This window comes from Onychostoma macrolepis, chromosome 01, assembly GCF_012432095.1.
Source record: "Onychostoma macrolepis isolate SWU-2019 chromosome 01, ASM1243209v1, whole genome shotgun sequence".
Taxonomy (NCBI): domain Eukaryota; kingdom Metazoa; phylum Chordata; class Actinopteri; order Cypriniformes; family Cyprinidae; genus Onychostoma; species Onychostoma macrolepis.
In genome coordinates, this window is record NC_081155.1 from 3058704 (window position 1) to 3080734 (window position 22031).

The 22031-nt window shown below is 40.7% G+C and overlaps 1 protein-coding gene across 3 annotated transcripts in view; it reads right to left on the reverse strand.

The window, feature by feature from the left end:
• Positions 1 to 1720: 1720 nt before the first annotated feature.
• LOC131542850 (zinc finger protein ZFP2-like) overlaps positions 1721 to 22031 on the reverse strand; it is a 44661-nt gene continuing 24350 nt past the window's right edge. For 2 of the 3 annotated variants that reach the window (XM_058779896.1, XM_058779901.1), the window contains exons 4-7: positions 10934 to 11158; positions 10685 to 10852; positions 4174 to 4819; positions 1721 to 3507 (exon numbers count right to left, since the gene is read on the reverse strand). In XM_058779896.1, coding sequence (XP_058635879.1) covers positions 2321 to 3507; positions 4174 to 4819; positions 10685 to 10852; positions 10934 to 11158 — 2226 coding nt within the window. In that variant the 3' untranslated portion in view covers positions 1721 to 2320. The remainder of the gene's footprint in view (positions 3508 to 4173; positions 4820 to 10684; positions 10853 to 10933; positions 11159 to 22031) is intronic. The other variant, XM_058779909.1, reaches the window with a different exon arrangement.

Here is a 22031-nt window from a genome sequence, read left to right on the forward strand (position 1 = left end):
ACAATTCACATTTTTTCAAAGCAGCTTTACAGTGTTAAACAAAATAATGTTTCAATAATGCAAAAAAAATAAACTCTGCTGTAAAGCAGCTCTAAAAAGAGGACCGTAAACAGTCAATTTTTAGTTAAAGTCAGTTCACTGTTGATTCAGTGATGTCATAATCATCCAGCTCAGTTAAAAAATCCAATATCAGACACTGGCCTGCACATTACAGTGAATTTTTCATCCAAATAATTAATTTCTACCCAGTAAATAATGTTCTGGAGACATTCTTGTTTTAGGGTTTATTTTTTACAACCATAAAACAATGTTCTCGTAGCACTATGTGGTGGTTTTTTACACAACCTAAAAAAAAAATTACATGATAAAGCTATGATGATTTTCGAGCAGCGTGTTTCTTCTGGTGCGTCTTAAACCCCCATTTAAAAGTGAATCTCTCGCCGCAGATGGAGCAGCAGAAAGGTTTTTCTCCTGTGTTGATTATTTATTCCTGTGATGCAAAGCAGATTTTTCTGCATCGTTACTCCAGTTTTCAGTGTCACATGATCTTTTAGAAATCATTACAATTTGATTTGATGCTCAAGGAACATTTCTGATTATTATCAATGTTGAAAACAGTTGGGCTGCCCAATATTTTGTTTGGAAATGGTGATACATTTTATTTTTCGGCATTCTATGATAAATAGAAAGTTCAATGGACAGCATTTATCAAATATATTTATTAAATTTACTAAAGCAGTTATTAAATAGAAATCTTTTGTAACATTTTTAAATGCCTTCACTCACTTTATCAATTTAATGTATGACGAATAAAATTAATTTCTCTCTCTTTTTTAAATCTTACCACAAATGTTTGAGTGGTGTCATTGTTTCCATAAAAAAAGTTATGCAGCAAAAAAACTCTAACATTGATAATAATAAATAGTAAACGTTTCTTGAGCAGCAGGGATCATGTGACACTGAAAGTTCTCTTTGTAAACAACAAATTTATAAATGATTCTAAAGACGAATATTTAGAATGATTCTAAAGACGAGTTAAAGAGACTCAAATGCAGCTAGCGCTTACAGTGGATTGAAACTGAAAAGAGCAGGCTACGGTTACAGCAGACATGCAACGCGTCAGACTATAGCCTATATTATTCCTCTTTGTCCATTTTGTAACATTTGATTGGAAATTCTTAATTATTGCCCTGATGGTGGAGATGGGAATTTTCACTGCTCTAGCTCTTTTCTTAAAGCCACTTCACTAATTTGTGAAGCTCAATTATCTTTTGCTGCACATCAGAAATATATTCTTTGGTTTTCTCATTGTGATGGATGATTAAGGAATTTGAGCTTTGTTTTCCTCCTATTTATATTTCTGTGAAACAGGAAGCCATGGCTGGATAATTTCATGTTCATAATCACCCTGGAGTGCTCAAAATTGTGAATATACTTTACTCATAAGAATTTCTAGGGGTGCCAATAATTGTGTCCAACGTGTATTTGAGAAAAACATTTATTTCATAATGATATTTCCCCCCATTTTAAATTCTTATTATCCAATGAAAGGTTAGATTTTTGGTGAATCTTTTAAATAAATGATCAAAAGGATTAACAATGCAGATTAATTTACACAGCCTTCTTTGATCATATTTACCAAGGGTGCCGATATTTTTGGCCATGACTGTGTATATATATATATATATATATATATATATATATATATATATATATATATATATATAATGCTTTTCACACGCATAACCCTGGTCGAATTTTTTAGCTATAAAGTTGTTACAGAGAGCGTTTTCTTTTGTATATGAAAGAAATGCCATTCTATGCCCTTTTCGTGAATCCTGAACACTGAATGTCAGTTTCCACACTTCATTAAGCAACACAAGCATTTTCAACTGTGATAAGAGATTTCTTTAGCAGCACATCAGCATATTAGAATGATTTCTGTAGGGTCATGTGTTTTAAAATAGAAAAAAGTGATTTTGCGCTGGAATAATAATTCACAATATTACTGTTTTAGTGTTTATAGTCTACAAGAAGAAGCTACCCGAAACAAACAGTAACAAAAACTTGCATTTTTAATTGTATTACACCGCAATTAAATTACACAATTACAATTATTATTATTTTTTTTACAACCTTAAAATAATATTGCGGTAACACCACAAGGTGTTTTTTTTGTTTGTTTTTTTAATACAACCTAAAACTAATTACTGATTAATGATAAAGCTATGATTTTTTTTTTTTTTTTTACAACCATAAAATATTTTTTTTCCCCTTTCCTTTCACACAACATAAAACTATTTACTGGCTAATGATGAAGCTATGATGATCCTGGAGCAGCATGTTTCTTCTTGTGGGTCTGAAAAACCCATATAAAAGCGAATCTCTCGCCGCAGATGGAGCAACGGTAAGGTTTTTCTCCTGTGTGATGTCGTTCATGGACATTCTTGGCACTTGCTCGAGGAAAAGTCTTGTCACAATGTGAGCATTTAAAAGGTTTTTCTCCTGTATGAGTCCTCCTGTGTATTTTCAAGTCACTTGGCTTATAAAAACTCTTCCCGCAATCACTACAGGGATACGGTCTTTCTCCTGTGTGAACTCTCTGATGAATCCTGTACGAAAATGAACTAGCAAAGCTCTTCCCGCAGTCGGAGCACAGATACGGTTTCTCTCCGGTGTGAATCCTCTCATGGGTTTTCCGGTGAGTCGAATGATGGAAACGTTTCTCACAGTGTGAACACTGATATGGTTTCTCAGAGTGTATTTTTTGGTGTGCCTTTAGAGAAGTTGAGTTTTTATAGGTTTTTCCACATTCACTGCACTGGTATGGCCTCTCATTGCTGTGCGTGAGCAGATGTTTTTCCAGAGCCGATCTGAGACTGAAGCTCTTCTCGCAGTGAGGGCACTGATTCGGGCTCTCATTGCTGTGCTTGAGTAAATTGTTTTGCGGCGTCTCATTGCTGTGCTTGAGTACATGTTTCTTTAGATCTGATCTGAGGTTGTAGCTTTTCTCGCAGTGAGGGCACTGATACGGTCTCTCATTGGTGTGCATGAGTAGATGGTTCTTCAGATGCGTTCTCTGGCTGAAGCTCTTCTCGCAGTGAGGGCACTTGTATGGCTTTTCACCCGTGTGGATCCTCTTATGAATAGAAAGATTACTAATGTTGCGGAAAAACTTGTTACACACATTGCACTGGAAAGACTTTTCCTCGTGTGTCTTCATGTGAGCTCTCATACTATAAGGAAAGGTGAAAAACTCCTTCCCACACTGTTCGCAGCGAAACTCCTTCTTCACTTCGTGCTTTTTTGAATGACGTTTCTTCTCTTTGAAGGTAGGAAAGCTGATGTTGCATCTCTTGCAAGTGAATTCCTTCTGTTCTGTGTGTTTTTTCTTATGTCTCACTAAATGACCCTGTTTGCTGAATGTCTTTCCACAGTCCGTCACTGTCCATCGCTCTTTGGATGTGGAGGCAGTTTCTCCATCAGAAGATGAACCAGTGTTATCATCTGAAAGGAACAAAATCTGCATAAATATCTAACTTCTTTAACTTCTAGAGCTGGACGATCAGTCAAAATAAAACTAAACTTGTGATGTGTTTTAATGCAGTTATCAAACGGCAAAAACTGTGATTTAAATATTTACAAAGTCTGATTTGCGACACTGTGAAATTTTCAGTATTGCCAGATTGGGTCAACAATTTCCAGCCCAAAAGCGCACCAAAACCTTCACTTAATCGCTTATTCAAACCCCTTTCAGCAGCTGTTCTGGTATGCACATGATGGACAGGAGTTGAGAACTAGACGACGCTGCAGTGGATGTGTGCGTTTAGTAACATCTTGATAATTGGATGGAGTACATGCACACTTGGGTTTTGTTAAATAATTAGCATATAAAGTGTAAATACACCAAATTGATCCCAAAACTGACCAATTTTTTCCACTCACCAAATCCAATTTTGACTCCCCGAGCTGGGAAGAAATTCACCCAATCTGGCAGCACTACATATTTTACATGTGCAGCTCATGGTATGTCATTCTCAGTGTCTCAAATTGGCAGAATTCACAACAAATGCTGCTCCACTTGAATTTAGGTCTGTACATACATAATATTTTTGCAATTTATTATCAGTTCTGTTAATTCAGTATATCTGGCCATAAAAGGAAGAAACATACCTGAAGGAACAAAGTCATAATCATCAACATCATCATTCTGATCTTCATCATCCTTATTCTGATCATCTTCATCATTCCCATTATTCTCATCCTCTTCCTCATGACTCTGTTGTTGTTCCTCTGCGGTGGTTTCTTCTGCTCTGCTCTCGATCAGGTTCCTGCAGTCCACCAGTTTGACGGAGCACATCTTCAGCGGCGTCTGCAGCATCTGCTGTTCTCCAGCGTTACAGTCAGAGGTTTGATCAGTGGATTCATGATCCTGAGCGTCTGAAAAACAGAGTAAAGTGAGGCTGAGCTCTGAGTCCTGTGTGTCTCTGGATCTCTGATCTCTGACAATACAGACTGAATCCTGAGCTTCTGTCCCATCATTACCATCATTCTCATCATCAGTTTCAACAACTTTATCATCATCAATCCAATCATCTTCTCGCTCTTCCTCGTGACTCTGTTGTTGTTCCTCTGCGGTGGTTTCTTCTGCTCTGCTCTCGATCAGGTTCCTGCAGTCCACCAGTTTGACGGAGCACATCTTCAGCGGCGTCTGCAGCATCTGCTGTTCTCCAGCGTTACAGTCAGAGGTTTGATCAGTGGATTCATGATCCTGAGCTTCTGTCCCATCAGTCACATGCACTGAAACCTTCTCCAGATCCTGACAAACACATCACAGATAAATACAATTAAAGAACAACCTGTTGATATCAGCCTCATTGCTCAGTAGTTATCTCTAGTCAGTGGCGGCTGGTGGAAAATTTTCTAAGTAGGGTGCAGAATTCAAAAATTTTAGAATACATCCCGGTATGATTTACCAAGTTCAAGACTGAGGATGATTCCCACAAAATCGATATTTTCTGCAAGCTTTTTTTTAAAAGATATATATATATATATATATATATTAATTTTTCATAATTCACAATTTATACAGAGCAACAGCAAAAACTTTGAGGAAAACAATAAATGTCACATTTGGTTAGAGCAGTGGTTTTCAGACCGGTCCATGAGGTACCCCAGCACTGCACATTTTGTATGTCTCCCTATATCTGACACACCCACTTCAGAGCTTGCAGGCTCCATTAATGAGCTGATGATCTGAATCGGGTGTGATAGATGAGGGAGACATGCAAAATGTGCAGGGCTGGGGATACTCCAGGACAGGTTTGAGAACCACAGGTTTAGAGCAGTGGTTCCCAACCACGTTCCTGGAGGCCCCCCAACACTGCACATTTTGCATCTCTACTTTTTCTGACACACCCATTTCAGGTCTTGGAGCAGGGGTGTCAAACTCAGTTCCTGGTGGGCCACAGCCCTGCAGTTTAGGTTACGTCCACACAAAGCCACAGCTTTCCCTATCCAATCTTTTTCCCCCCCTCGTCTCAAGAAATATCGGCGTACACACAAAACCATGAAACCGACACAAAACGATGTAGTATACATGCCAGACCAGTATGTGGCAATATAATTCTGCCACAGAGATACACTAAAAACGATGAAGAAGACTTGGCCTGCGTCCCAATGTTCATACTATCCATCCTAAATAGTATGTGAGAATAGAATAAGTGTGTCCCAAAGCATAGTATGCTGAAAAGAGTATGCCAAAAGTCCCCGGATGGTCTACTATTTCAGGTCGATTTTTGAAGTGTGGATCCGTGCACCTCTAATGGCTTGAGTTTCTCATAATTCTTTGCACGTGGGAGGAGGAGTTAAGATCAGTAAGGTGAATTCGCTAAACAAACATGACGGACAACCCTGATATCACTGTGTCATCATCAGCATTTAAATGTGAAAAGTTTATACATTATAAAGCATTATACATCTTTTTTGTGTATTAACTGTAGACCTAGTAGTTAAAATTCTTATTTTGCAGGGTCAGATGAACACTGAAAAGCTAATTACTTGGAGAGCTGCCAATAAAGCCGTATTCACGGGCAAGAGAAACGCTGCTATAAAAGGATTTGAGTGAGTACGATCGATTTTTTTCCTTATGTGGATCTATGTTAAGGCTGCAGGATAGGGGAGAGCAGGGCACAAACTAACACTTTTTGACTTTCTCAAATTGTGTAAATCCACTTCATGTTCAGAGTATAATTTTTTTTATCCACAGTAATTTCACACTTGTCTAGTACAAATATGTCGCTTTGTTTCATAAATACAGTGTATACGTTTTTCTTTATTTACCCTCAAAAATTGGAAGTGAAATGTGACAACATGCTCCATAGGTGGGGTACATTGTAACAGCTGAGGGGCACGTTGTAACATGACCATATGACACCCTAAAATGTTATCTGATCTTATGAAAAAAATATACAAGACAAACTAAAATATTTTGTCAATAAAATAAAATAGCCATTATTTGATTTAAAATAAATAATTATGTGGAAAATCGACATTGCGATATTGCTTAATGTGAGTCAAATTGCGAAGGTTGCGATTACGTTAAATAAATATGCCCCTTCAGAGCAAGCCAGCTGTGTTTATTTACGGAATAAATATTTCCGTGTGCAGTTCACGGAATCCTGAATTATACTTGCAGCGCCCGCGTGAGGAAAAAATGTATAGCCTATATAGGCCTACAGAATTGTATTTTTCATCGGGCCTGGGCAAAAGTGAGCAGGCATTATGGAGTCTAGCTCAATATTATTTCAATCTTCTTTTCTTTGATCCTGTTGAAAAAAAACGGCTTGTCAAATTAATGTTTTTATGACTTCAATTTGATTATTTCATTTGGTTGAATACAATATATTGTTTGTTTGTTTTTTTGTTTTGTTTTTTTCAGTTCTTTCATGGATATTAACAGCAAACAATAATAATTCCTTAAATATTACAAATTATTTAGAAAATATTTAATATAATATATAAATTAATTTTAAGCATGTTCAATGTAACATTTTAATATGAAAATGGATAAGCGTAATGCAGCTGTTTGTGATGTATTGCATACATACAGCATTGTGGAAAAACATCAGCACCGCTCTCCGGACATTATGCTTGTGAACGGCAGATCTGTGCCGACGCGCTCTTTCTTGTCTCGCGAATAAACTGGTAAGCATTTGTAGAACAAATAATGAGCAGTGTAGGGAACGGTAAGGATAAATAAACTTGCGAGTAATGGAAAAGAAATGTCGATGTGTATTTTTTATGCAATGGCAAAAATGTCATGTAAGAATATTTTCTATCTGAATAATTGACAGCAGATGTAAAATGAACGCAATTATGTCACCAGACGCAATTTTATGACGTAGTAGTGTTTTCCAAAAACGTCCATACTTTTCTGCTACACGCTCAAAAGCATCTACTTTTTCTTCGCGAAAAAAGTACATACTTTTAGGATGTAGTACAAGTAGGCACATTGGGACGCAGGGAAGGACTACAGCTAAACGCTTAGGCCCCGTCCACACAGAGACGCGTTTAGCTGTATATGCAAAACTTTTTATCGTATTGCCGTTTCGTCCAGACGGATCCGGCATTTTAGGAGAGTGAAACCGCTATTTTTTGAAACCCAGAGTGTCTTCTTCTCCGTTTTTAGTGTATCTCTGTGACAGAATTACAGCGACACATACATGTATACTACATCGTTTTGTGTCGGTTCCATGTGTACGCAGATATTTCTTGAGACGAGGATAAAAAAAAGATCGGATAGGGAAAGCTCTGGCTTCGTGTTGATGTAGCCTTAGATTAAACCATAATTAAACACACCTGATCCAACTAATCAACTCCTTCAGGCTTATTTAAAAACTACATGGTATGCGTGTTGGAGCAGGGTGGAACAAAACTCTGCAGGGCTGCGCCCCACAAGGAACTGAGTTTGACACCCCTGTCTTGGAGTCTCTACTAATGAGCTGATGATCTGAATCAGGTATGTTTGATTAAGGAGACATGGAAAACATGCAGTGTTGGGGGGCCTCCAAGAACGTGGTTTGGAACCACTAGTTTAGAGCATTTTCTATAACTACAAGTCAAGCTGCAATACCAACAGGACTACACAGAGAAGCCAACAGACCACTATACCAGTTGCCTTAACCCAGGGGTCTCCAATCCTGCTCATGGAGAGCTATCGTCCTACAGAGTTCAGCTCCAACCCCAATCAAACAGACCTGAACCAGCTAATCAAGGTGTTCAAGGCTACTTGTTAATTACAGACAGGTGTGTTGGAGCAGGGTTGGAACTGAAATCTGCAGGATGGTAGCTCTCCAGGAGATGGGATGGAAGATCCCTGCCTTAGCCTGACTCTATAGAGCAGGAGTGCCCAAACTCAGTCCCGGAGGGCCAGTGTCCTGCAGAGTTTAGATCCAACTTGCCTCAACACACTTACCTAGAAGTTTAGTATGCCTAGTAAGAGTTTGATTAGCTGGTTCAGGTGTGTCTGATTGGGGTAGGAGCTAAACTCTGCAGGACACTGGCCCTCCAGGACCGAGTTTGGGCACCTCTGGTATAGAGTGTTTTCATGGCATGTCATCAATCGGCCATGGTCGGCCATTGTGGTGGCACTGAATGTAAACAATGCCACTGAACTGAATGGAACTTGTGCATGGGCTTGGCGAAAAACAAATAAACTAAAGTAATTCACTATGTCGGGATTAGAAATAGAAGGAAAAATTGTCGGGTCATCAGTCCACGACAAAGGAGGCATTTCGTACAGATATGGCATTTTCTTTTAATCTAGTCTCTGTATAATCCATAGCAGTGTTAATAAGCGTAGTGTACAGCAGTAACCAAAGAAACACTATCGCTGCTTAGTGTTGAGCCCTGTATTAAGTTTAGTTTGTCAAAATATAACGCCCTTTCCTGCTTAAGTCCTTCTCTATATGATTTAGCAGCTTCTAGGGATGGCGATATGGGCTTAATCACAATATTTATGGTATTTATTGCAATAACGATATCAATGACAATAATTCAGGGAATCCTTTTTCTTTAGAGAAAATAATTATCTTTCCTATTTTTACCCAAAATAGGGTGTTGTAAGCATTACTGAGTAGGTTACAAATGTAATGTAATTACTTTTTAATTCATACTGGAAGCCGGAGGGTGCCCTTGTGAAGAAACTCCACATATCTATAGCAGAAGTAATACTACTGATGACACTCCAGGAAATCCCTAATATGGACAAAGGTATCCAAGTTATCGTTGAATAAAACGCATAACGGAGATAGAGAAATTTTAACTGATGAAACTTGAAGACAATAAACATACGATCTGAGCGCCCGCTGATCGCGTGGAGCTGATGTCTCCGAAATCACCAAAGCAGATTTTCAAATTGGCGCTGTCTTTATAAATAAACTGCAGATTTGAGTTTGAAACAACAACATTCTCGCCTGAAATACTTTTAAAACTTTTAAAACATTACTGCTCTATTTAAAGATGTACATCAGTGCAAGCAAGTGTCATTTGGTCAGTACTTGTCTTTTGAATATCTAGGTATTGTACTGAAAGGTGCTCCACACATTCTGTTTATCATTATTTACAGGCCTCCAAAATACTCTCCAGCCTTTGTTGACAGACAGCCTGAGTTCACAGAACTGTTATAAATGATTTCCTCAGCGTTTGACTGTTTTGCTATTGCAGGGGATTTTAATCTTCACATAGAAAATGCAGAAATCAAAACTACAAAAGAAATTATAACAGTTTTAAACACTTTTGACCTGATTCAGCATGTGCATGGACCCACACACAACTGTGGACACACTCTAGATTTACTCATCAGTAGAGGTCTAAACATTTCATCCATTGTTATTAAGGATGAAGCACTATCTGATCACTTCTGTATTTTCTTTGATATATTGATCTCTGTTACCACTGAATCTAGATCCGTCTCTGTCAGAAAGGGATGCATTAACGAAAACTCTAGTGTGCTATTTATGGAGGCTATATCTTTAACACCAAGCATTTCTGCAAACTCTGTTGATCTTCTTGATTCCTTTAACTCAAAAGTTAAGAATGTTATTGATGATGTTGCTCCTGTAAAAGTCAGTAAGAAGACTGGCAGACAAAAATCACCTTGATTTACTGATTTAACAGACCACTCAGATCATTAGGATCGAGTCAGTTAGAAATACCAAGGGTTCACACAAAACAAGGGGAGTCAAGTTAAGTTTACATATGATGACGAAAGCACATTAGTGGTAGCCCTCCCGGAACTCATAGAGATTGAATTGCAGTGCCTGAAACTAAAAAAAAAAATTTTTTATGGAAGCCTATGAGAACACTCGGGGCGATTCTCGGCCAGAGTGAATTCGCCCAAAAAGGGGCGGTACTCCACAGAACGTGACTTGACGCTGATTGGACTATAAATCCAGAGGCAGAACAAACGATCTAGAACAGTGACAGCTAGCGTAGCACTGTTGTTGGATGTGATAGAAAAAAATCTAATGAAGAAACCATCCCTGTCTCTAGTGCTTATATTGGTGATTAGTTAGCATATTTTGCTGCTGGCTTAATTTGAGGTGTGCATAAGAAGTGAGAAGGTAACAAAACTTTGGTTTGGTTGAGCTGAAGGATGAAATGCAGTGCGATCTGCACAAACCTCTCTGTTCAGTTTGTTTCCTCTTTCTCTCAGCTTTGCCTTCAGTGACGCCACCTCTTTCTTCAGCCGACAGATTTCTGTGATGAAATCCTCAATATCCAGCATGGACAGATTAGTTCCTAGTGATTTACAGCAGATCACATCCACCTGCGCTTTCATGATGAACATCTGAACACAAACACATCATGATTATTAAGGAATGCATTCATAATGAACAGATACTGATTTAAACTCAAAATGATTGTTTACATTATCATGATCTTCCTCATGACTGTGTTGTTGTTCCTCTGCGGTGGTTTCTTCTGCTCTGCTCTCGATCAGGTTCCTGCAGTCCACCAGTTTGACGGAGCACATCTTCAGCGGCGTCTGCAGCATCTGCTGTTCTCCAGCGTTACAGTCAGAGATTTGATCAGTGGATTCATGATCCTGAGCTTCTGTCCCATCAGTCACATGCACTGAAACCTTCTCCAGATCCTGACAAACACATCACAGATAAACACTAATGAAAAACAACCTGTTGATATCAGCCTCATTCCTCAGCAGTTATCTCTAGTCAGTGGCGGCTGGTGGAAAGTTTTCTAGGGCACCGCATTCAAAAGTGTTAGAATACATCCCGTTATGATTTACCAAGTTCAAGACTGAGGATGATTCCCATAAAATCTATTTTCTGCAAGCTTTTTTTTAAAGATATATATATACAGTGGGGCAAAAAAGTATTTAGTCAGCCACCAATTGTGCAAGTTCTCCCACTTAAAAAGATGAGAGAGGCCTGTAATTTTCATCATAGGTATACCTCAACTATGAGAGACAAAATGAGAAAAAAAAATCCAGAAAATCACATTGTAGGATTTTTAAAGAATTAATTGGTAAATTCCTCGGTAAAATAAGTATTTGGTCACCTACAAACAAGCAAGATTTCTGGCTCTCACAGACCTGTAACTTCTTCTTTAAGAGGCTCCTCTGTCCTCCACTCGTTACCTGTATTAATGGCATCTGTTTGAACTCGTTATCAGTATAAAAGACACCTGTCCACAACCTCAAACAGTCCAACTCCAAACTCCACCATGGCCAAGACCAAAGAGCTGTCAAAGGACACCAGAAACAAAGTTGTAGACCTGCACCAGGCTGGGAAGACTGAATCTGCAATAGATAAGCAGCTTGGTGTGAAGAAATCAACTGTGGGAGCAATTATTAGAAAATGGAAGACATACAAGACCACTGATAATCTCCCTCGATCTGGGGCTCCATGCAAGATCTCACCCCGCGGGGTCAAAATGATCACAAGAACTGTGAGCAAAAATCCCAGAACCACACGGGGGACCTAGTGAATGACCTGCAGAGAGCTGAGACCAAAGTAACAAAGGCTACCATCAGTAACACACTGCGCCGCCAGGGACTCAAATCCTGGAGTGCCAGACGTGTCCCCCTGCTTAAGCCAGTACATGTCTGGCCCGTCTGAAGTTTGCTAGAGAGCATTTGGATGATCCAGAAGAGGATTGGGAGAATGTCATATGGTCAGATGAAACCAAAATAGAACTTTTTGCTAAAAACTCAATTTGTCGTGTTTGGAGGAGAAAGAAAATGTAAATCATGCTTTGGGGCTGTTTTTCTGCAAAGGGACCAGGACGACTGATCTGTGTAAACGAAAGAATGAATGGGGCCATGTATCGTGAGATTTTGAGTGAAAACCTCCTTCCATCAGCAAGGGCATTGAAGATGAAACGTGGCTGGGTCTTTCAGCATGACAATGATCCCAAACACACCGCCCGGGCAACGAAGGAGTGGCTTCGTAAGAAGTATTTCAAGGTCCTGGAGTGGCCTAGCCAGTCTCCAATCTCAACCCCATCTAAAATCTTTGGAGGGAGTTGACAGTCCGTGTTGCCCAGCGACAGCCCCAAAACATTACTGCTGTAGAGGAGATCTGCATGGAGGAATGGGCCAAAATACCAGCAACAGTGTGTGAAGACTTACAGAAAACGTTTGACCTCTGTCATTGCCAACAAAGGGTATATAACAAAGTATTGAGATGAAATTTTGTTATTGACCAAATACTTATTTTCCACCATAATTTGCTAATAAATTCTTTAAAAATCCTACAATGTGATTTTCTGGATTTTTTTTTCTCATTTTGTCTCTCATAGTTGAGGTATACCTATGATGAAAATTACAGGCCTCTCTCATCTTTTTAAGTGGGAGAACTTGCACAATTGGTGGCTGACTAAATACTTTTTTGCCCCACTGTATATTTTTTTTTTTTACTTTTCATAATTCACAATTTATACAGAGCAACAGCAAAAACTTTGAGGAAAACAATAAATGTCACATTTGGTTAGAGCAGTGGTTTTCAGACCGGTCCATGAGGTACCCCAGCACTGCACGTTTTGTATGTCTCATTATATCTGACACACCCACTTCAGAGCTTGCAGGCTCCATTAATGAGCTGATGATCTGAATCAGGTGTGTTTGATTAAGGAGACATGGAAAACATGCAGTGTTGGGGGACCTACAGGAACGTGGTTGGGAACCACTGGTTTAGAGCACTATACATTTACATTTAGTCATTTAGCAGACGCTTTTATCCAAAGCGACTTACAAATGAGGACAATGGAAGCAATCAAAATCAACAAAAGAGTAAGTTTTTTTTTTTTTTTTTTTAAGAATAGAATTAGAATAGAGAGTGCTAGAGTTAGAGGGTTAAATAAAGATGGAAGAGATGTGTTTTTAGCCGATTCTTGAAGATGGCTGCTGAGATTGAGTTTGGCAAGTCATTCCACCAGGAGGGAACATTTAATGTAAAAGTATGAAAGTGATTTTGTGCCTCTTTGTGATGAACAATAAAGTGACGTTCACTTGCAGAACATAAGCTTCTAGAGGTCACATAAGTCTGAAGTAATGAATTTAGGTAAAGGGGTGCAGAGCCAGAGGTGGTTTTGTAGGCAAACATTAATGCCTTGAATTTTATGCGAGCAGCTATTGGTAGCCAGTGCAAATTGATAAACAGAGGTGTGACTCGCATTCTTTTTGGCTCATTAAAAATTAATCTTGCTGCCGCGTTCTGGATTAATTGTAAAAGTTTGATAGAACTGGCTGGAAGACCTATATTTTCTATAGAGAATTTTCTTCTAGAGCATTAAAAGTAGGGGTGTAACGATATATCGCAGTACGATATTTCGCGACGCAAAAATGTTACGTTATGTATCGTAGAGTGGTGGCGATAATTTTACGATATGACAACAGTCTAATCCTATTGGTTGAGCTGCCGACGTGACCTACTCTGCAACAGCGTTGCGTGTGTTTTCATCGCAGTTGCAGAAATCGCTTAAACTGAACATTAGAAGGGCAACATGAGTTTGGCTGAAATTGAAGATGCCCCGTCGTCTTATAAGTCCGACGTCTGGCAGCATTTTGGTTTTCCGGTCACGCGACAGGACGACGGTAAAAAAAGTTAGACAAAACACAAACTGTTTGTAAACACTGTCAAACAATGATGCCAAACACAACGTCAAACACTTCGAATATGATGTGCCATTTAAAACTGCATCACAACAACAAAGTTCTGCAAACTCCTGCGACTAAAAGGGTGAAAGAAGGCCAAACATCTATACAACACAGTTTTGCTGCAACATGGTCTCAGTCAAGTGCAAAAGCTCAAGAAATAACCAGGTGCATCTGAGTTTTTATTGCAAAAGACATGTTGGATTTCGCGAATTGGGTTAGGGTACTGGAGCCAAGGTACCATATTCCATCACGCCCGCACTTCAAGAGGTAGTTCCAGTCCTGTACTGCGAAGCTAAAGCAAAGGTGGTCGACGGTCTGAAAAAAGCAGAGAATGCGGCAATAACAACTGACGGGTGGACTTCACGGGCTTGTCAAAGTTATTACCACAGGGTGGGAAATTAAAAGTTTTGTGCTACAGACTCGCCTGCTTTTTGAGTCACACACTGGAACTAACATAGCCGTTAAAGTTTTAATAGTGGCTATACAAGAGTGGGAGCTTGAAAGGGCACCTCATACTACTGCTGTTGTTACTGACAACGCACGCAACATGGAGGTTTGTCACCGCATATTAAGTGTTTCTCGCACACATTGAATCTTGCGTCACAAGCAGGTTTAAATGTTTCTTGAGTCAGTCGCTTGCTTGGTTGCATGAGAAAAGTCGTGGCTTTCTTTCACCGCAGTGCCCCAACAACAGCTGTGCTCACGGAAAAGCAAAAGATGCTTGAGATCACATCACATAAGCTTATCATGGATGTGGTAACCCGATGGAACAGCTCCATGCATATGCTGGAACGCTATCTCGAGCAACAAGGGGCTATAACGGCAGCTCTTTTGAGCACAGAGGTGCACAAAAATGCCCATCAACTTGATACTCTGGATAGCAACGACATCACTGATGCAGAACAAATAGTAAACCTTCTTAAGCCTCTAAAAAAAGCCACAACTGTCCTGTCTGATGAAAAGAGCGCCACCCTGTCACTCATTGTGCCCTTGAAATCCATGATCGAGCAGAGCATGACACTGGATGAGAAAGACTCCACAACTATAGCTAACATGAAAGCAGCCATCCTGCAAAACCTCTCAGGCAGATACACAGAAGTACAGGATTATCTGCTAGAGAGTACTGCACTGGACCCCAAATTTCAATCGTTGCCCCACCTACTCCCTGAAAAACGCGAAGAGGTTTTCCAGTGGTTGATGTCAAACCAGTTACAGCAGGTATGTCTGTCTGCATTACTAATTATTTGAGAATCTGTGTATATGCATTTGCATGTTTGTGTACTTTGTGATGTGTGTGTGTGTGCGTGCTTGTCAAGTCAAGTCAAGTTGAGCTTTATTGTCATTCCGCTACATGCGGGGGCATACAGTGGAACGAAATGTCGTGCCTCACAGGACCACGGTGCTACATAAATACAGGCATACAACAATGGAGTAAGACAATATAAACCTATACACAACTATCCTACTGATAGATTTTGACTATAAATATAAATATACTATCTATAAAAAAGTACCTATACAAACTAAAAAATACAAACCATACGAATGCTTCAGATAAGTACTGTACATGTGCAAGGAGAAACATTGAGTTCAAGCAGCTGGCTGGGGAACAGTGCAGGATGATTTGTAGTGCATGAGCATGTAAACATACATATATTACGGAGTTCTTTTTGTGGGATTTGTGTACACACAGCAGTGTGTGTGAAAAGTGACTAGTGCGCATAGAGGAGGAGAGTGTGCTACTACAGGTGGTTTGTACAGGCCCACTCACCTGTGTGTAGCACACTTGAATTGCACGTTACATGTTACAGGAGGTAGGGGTTTGTATGGGGTTCAGAGAGGCGGGGTGATTTGAGTTCAGGGCTCTCACAGCCTGGGGGAAAAAGCTGTTGAGCAGTCTGGCAGAGCGGGCTCTGATGCTCCGGTACCGTCTTCCTGATGGTAGGAGCTGGAAGAGACTGTGGGAGGGATGTGTGGAGTCCTTCACGATACTATTGGCTTTGCTGGAGCATCGTGTGAGGAAAATATCCAGGATGGAGGGGAGAGGGGCACCGATGATCCTTGCAGCGGTGTTCACTGTCCGTTGTAGGGTCTTGCGGTCTGCTGCAGTACAGTTCCCGTACCAGACAGTGATGCAGCTGGTCAGCACACTCTCAATGGTGCCCCTGTAGAAAGTGGTGAGGATGGGTGGAGGGAGACTTGCTCTTTGCAGCCGGCGAAGGAAGTGTAGGCGCTGTTGTGCCTTCTTGGAGAGTGACATGGTGTTGGTGGACCAGGTGAGATCCTCTGTGATGTGCACCCCCAGGAATTTAGTGCTGCTGACTCTCTCCACAGGCGAGCTGTCGATGGTCAGTGGGGGTGATCACGGAGTTTCTCCTGAAGTCCATCACAACCTCCTTTGTCTTACTCACATTGAGGGACAGGTTGTTAGTGCCACACCATTCAGCCAGCTGTGCCACTTCCTCTCTGTAGTGCGTTTCATCGTTGTTGCTGATGAGGCCTACCACTGTTGTGTCATCAGCGAACTTGATGATGTGGTTGGAGCTGGACTTGGCAGTGCAGTCGTGGGTCAGCAGCGTGAAGAGCAGCGGGCTGAGCACACAGCCTTGTGGGGCACCTGTGTTCAGTGTGGTAGTGCTCGAGGTGTTGTGGCCGACACGGACTGACTGAGGTCTTCCGGTTAGAAAGTCCAGGATCCAATTGCAGAGGGAATTGTTAAGGCCCAGCAGGTTGAGTTTATTTATGAGCTGTTGTGGGATTATTGTGTTGAATGCTGAGCTGAAGTCAATGAACAGCATTCTAACGTAGAGTCTTTATTTTCTAGGTGGGTAAGAGCCAGGTGGAGAGTGGAGGAAATTGCATCGTCCGTAGAGCGGTTCGGACGGTATGCAAACTGGAGCGGTCGAGTGTGTTGGGAGGCTGGTTTTGATGTTGTGCATGACTAACCTCTCAAAGCACTTCATTATGATTGAGTCAGTGCTATGGGACGGTAGTCATTTAGACAGGACACAGGTGATTTCTTTGGTACCGGTATGATTGTTGTGGATTTGAGACATGTGGGGACGACTGCCTGGCTCAGCGAGGTGTTGAAGATATCTGTTAGGACATCTGTCAGCTGTGCAGCACAGTCTTTCAGTACACGGCCAGGTATGTTGTCGGGCCCCGCAGCCTTGCGTGGGTTGATCCTAGATAGGGACTTCCTTACGTCGGCTGGAGACAGACACAGCGCCTGGTCATTGGGAGGTGTGGGCAGTTTTTGTGCAGGTGTGTCATTCAGCATTTCAAACCGTGAGTAAAAGTGGTTGAGTGTATCTGGGAGGGATGTGTCGTCATCACAGGCCTGTGGCGGGGGCTTGTAGTCTGTGATGGTCTGAATAGCTTGCCACAGGCTCCGTGTGTCACTGCTGTCTGTGAAGTGATTGTTGATTTTTTGAGCATATGACCGTTTTGCATTTTTGATGCTGCGGGACAGATTGGCTCTTGCTGTTTTGAGGGCTGCTTTATCTCCTGATCTGAAAGCTTCATCTCTGGTCTTTAGCAGCCCACGAACCTCTGCTGTCATCCATGGCTTCTGGTTGGCGTGTGGTGATGGTCTTGGTGACTGTCACATCATCAGTGCACTTTTGGATGTAAGCAGTCACAGTTTCAGTGTACTCCTGCAGGTCTGTGTGGTTGTTGTAGGTGGCCGCCTCTTTAAACATGTTCCAGTCTGTGTCCTGGAAGCAGTCCTGCAGTGCTGAGGTGGCATTGTCTGGCCATACCTTGATCTGTTTGTGAACCGGTTTGGCCAGTTTCAGAAGTGGTCTGTATGCTGGGATTAGCATAACAGAGATGTGGTCTGAGTACCCGAGGTGGGGGCGGGGTTCAGCTTTGTATGCGCTCTTAACTGTTGTGTAAACAAAGTCCAGTGTGTTATTTCCCCTTGTTGCAAAGTTCACATGTTGGTAGAAGTGTGTAACTGCAACTACACTATACCTCCCCAGTTCTTAATAGTTTGTTTTAATATTTTTTTTAAGGCTGGCACTGTGGAGCAAGCAGAAAAGAGGGAGGGAGGTGCCAGTGATGGAGATGCCACTGATGCAGCAGAGAAGAGAGAGACAACACAGAGAGTTGAGCAAGAACAGCCACCACCTAGCAAAAAGACAGCACTGGAAGATCTCCTTGGTGCAACTTTTGCTAAATCAACAGTCACTCAGTCCAAATGTAAGATAGAAGTAGAGATTGACATGTACAAAAAGGACACTTCAATTCCCCTCACTAGCTGTCCACTGAAATGGTGGAAAGAAAACGCTCAAACACTTCTTTCCTCTCTTTCTAAGGCTTACCAAACAATTCCAGCAATGTCTGTTCCCAGTGAACGTGTTTTTTCTACGGCAGGGGATATTGTGAATGCTCAAAGTGCCTCAAAATGTAGATATGCTGTTTTTTTTTGCAAAAAAAACGGTAGGTAACCTGAACAAACCCATGTTGAACGTCCTTGAACAGAACACCATTTATTTTATTATTATTTTTATTTGTTTTTACTGCTTTAAGAAGTTTTACTGTCTTACGCTTCTTAATTCTAAGGTCATATTAAATGTAAAAAAAAATTCAGTGACAGACATTAACAAATTTCAATAACTTTCTTTGTTGTGCATACAAGATCACATTTCAAGGTTTAACAAATTTGAATACAGAAGGTTGTTATTAAACCTTGAAATGTGATCTTGTATGTGTTACGTCCTGAGACGCATTTTATTTGATTGTTCTGTGTTTTGTGGTATGCTTTCTTTTGTTGTTGTTCTTTTCTTTTTTTCATGTCTACTGCTGTCACTGTCGTGGAGGTGATTGGATACACCTGTTGCTGGTTTGTTACCCATTCAACTCGTCTCCACTGATTGGCTGCACTCAGGAGGAAGCAGCATAAAGCCAGCACTGTCTCAGAGCAAAGGGGGAGGGACAAGGTTGCAGTTTGTAACCCGTCACATGGACTTCTTTTCTCTGGCTCCAGATAACTTTGTTTTGTTGCTGCTGAGTGCTTCATAGTACTGAATCTGCCCTGGTGAAGGTTACTAATGATATTTTACTTTCCCTTGACTCTGGTTCTTGCTGTATCTTAATCATGCTTGATTTAAATGCAGCATTTGATACAATAGATCATGACATCCTTCTTCAAAGACTTGATCAAATAGTTGGTTTTCAGGGATCTGTACTGAGCTGGTTTGCTTCCTACCTTAAGGACAGATATTTTTCAGTGAATCTGGGAAACTATTTCTCATCTCAGGCTAAAATGTCCTACGGTGTTCCACAGGGCTCTATTCTGGGTCCTCTTCTTTTCTCCTTATATATGCTTCCACTTGGTTATATTTTTCAGAAACATAAATTATCATATCATCTCTATGCCGATGATACTCAACTTTATTTTCCTATTAAAAACAATAACTGTTCTATGTCAACCCTGTTTGCATGTCTTCAGGACATTAAAATCTGGATGGACTTAAATTTTTTACAGTTAAATAATGATAAAACTGAAATAATGGTGTTTGGTCCAACAGCTGTGTCCACTGGCATTGTCAAGCAGCTTGGCCCTCTGTCATCAAATGTACGTGATCGTGTTAAAAACCTTGGTGTTGTCTTTGATCCTGTGTTGTCTTTTGATAAGCAGATTAGTACTGTTGTGAAAAGCAGTTTCTTTCAGTTAAGATCAATTGCTAGAATCAAGAAAATGCTTTCTATGAAGGACCTGCAAACTGTAATTCATGCGTTTATAACGTCAAGGTTAGATTACTGTAACTCACTTTATCTGGGTCTGCCTAAATCATCTTTGAACCGACTGCAATTGGTCCAAAATGCGGCAGCCAGATTATTGACTGGCACCAGAAAACATGAGCACATTACCCCGTTTCTCGCCTCTCTACACTGGCTCCCGGTTCAGTTTCGTGTTGATTTTAAGATTTTGCTTTTTGTTTTTAAGGCTTTACATGGTTATGCTCCTCAGTATATCTGTAATCTCCTCACTCCACCTCTAGATCTCTTCGGTCATCTAGTCAATTTCTTCTTTCGGTTCCTCGTTCACATTTTAAAACGAAAGGCGACCGGGCTTTTGCTGTGGCAGCACCTAGGCTTTGGAACAGTCTTCCCCTCCACATTAGATCTACTCCTTCTCTTTCTTTGTTTAAATCTGCTTTGAAAACCCATTTTTATTCTGTATGTTTTAATTCTGTTTGAGGGTGTACAATTTTATTTGTCCCTTTGTTTGTCTTGATTGGGTATGTTTTTACCTTGTTTTATATTTGATGTACAGCACTTTGGTTGCAACACCTGTTGTTTTAAATGTGCTTTATAAATAAATAAACTAAAACTAAACTAATTACAATTCAAGCTGCAATACCAACAGGACTACACAGAGAAGCAAACAGACCACTATACCAGTTGCCTTAACCCAGGGGTCTCCAATCCTGCTCCTGGAGAGCTATCATCCTTCAGATTTCAGCTCCAACCCCAATCAAACACACCTGAACCAGCTAATCAAGGTGTTCAAGGCTACTTGTTAATTACAGACAGGTGTGTTAGAGCTGAAATCTGCAGGACGGTAGCTCTCCAGGAGCAGGGTTGGAGATCCCTGCCTTAAACCCTATTCGGACGGGACTAGTTTTCTAAACTACGTTTGAGTTTCGATTCTTATCACCTGACGTCTGCGATTGTCATGTACCAATTTGGACGGGCCTAACATCTCCGTGTTTATTACAGAGGTGAGAGGGTCTGTTTTGTACATCTCGGCGTTTCAGAGGTCACGCGCTCTGTATGCGTGCATTGCGTGTCATTCGGATTGATTACCATTAGTATAACAGTTTTACTACAAATACCATGGTGTATGGCTAGTATAGCAAAACCATGTTAATGTGTGGTTGCTTTAGTTTTACTTTAATTATTTATTTGTAGTAAACCGGTGTTTAATTTTTGTAATTGAGTGCAGAAATGAACGGAGTAATTTTACCTGACGCAGATATTACAATAGCCAGTCTGAATGGTTTACGTGATCTGACTTTTGATTTTATTATTGTTTTTAATTTATTTACTTATTTTTTCCTTGCCGGGAGGCAAATATATCAAATATGAGCGCGGTAAGAGCGTCTACGGTAATTCACGCTGGCCAAAACACACAAGGAAACGCGTTGTGAAAAAAAAATCTCACCGGCAATCACAGACATCGCATTCGGACGGGATTAGTTTTCTCAGAGGACCACTGAGTTTGCTGAAAAACAGTAGGTAATTTGCTCTGGAATTATTACAGCGGTTGTGTGAGAAAAACACAGACATGTCAGATTCGGACCGGGTTAAAATCACCAAGTACGTCTGTGAAAAACACATTTCTCTAACGACCCCCTGTAAAACTAGTCCCGTCCGAATAGGGCTTTAGCCTGACTCTACAGAGTGTTTTCATGTTACGTCATCAATCTCAGAAGTCAGCCATAAACAATGCCATTGAACCAAATGGAACTCGTGCATGGGCTTGACGAAGACACAAAAGTAATTGACTATGTCGGGATAAGAAATAGAGGGAAGAACTGTTGGGTCGTCAGTCCGCGACAAAGGAGGCAGATCGTACGGATATTTACCACCTATTCCACGGCTCGACGATATGGACTGCCCTATGGCCTGGTGCAACTCGTACATTCACTGCACTGCATTCATGCTCCAAAATGTCATTTGTTTGGAAATATTACGTTATTACTCTATTTAGTCTGTAAAAGGCAGTTAACAGAGCCCAGTAAACGCTGAAGACGGACATAAAATGAAAAATATTGTAGCAGGCAGATCACGACTTTTCACGATGCACGAAATATTGGAAGAGACTCCTATATAATGA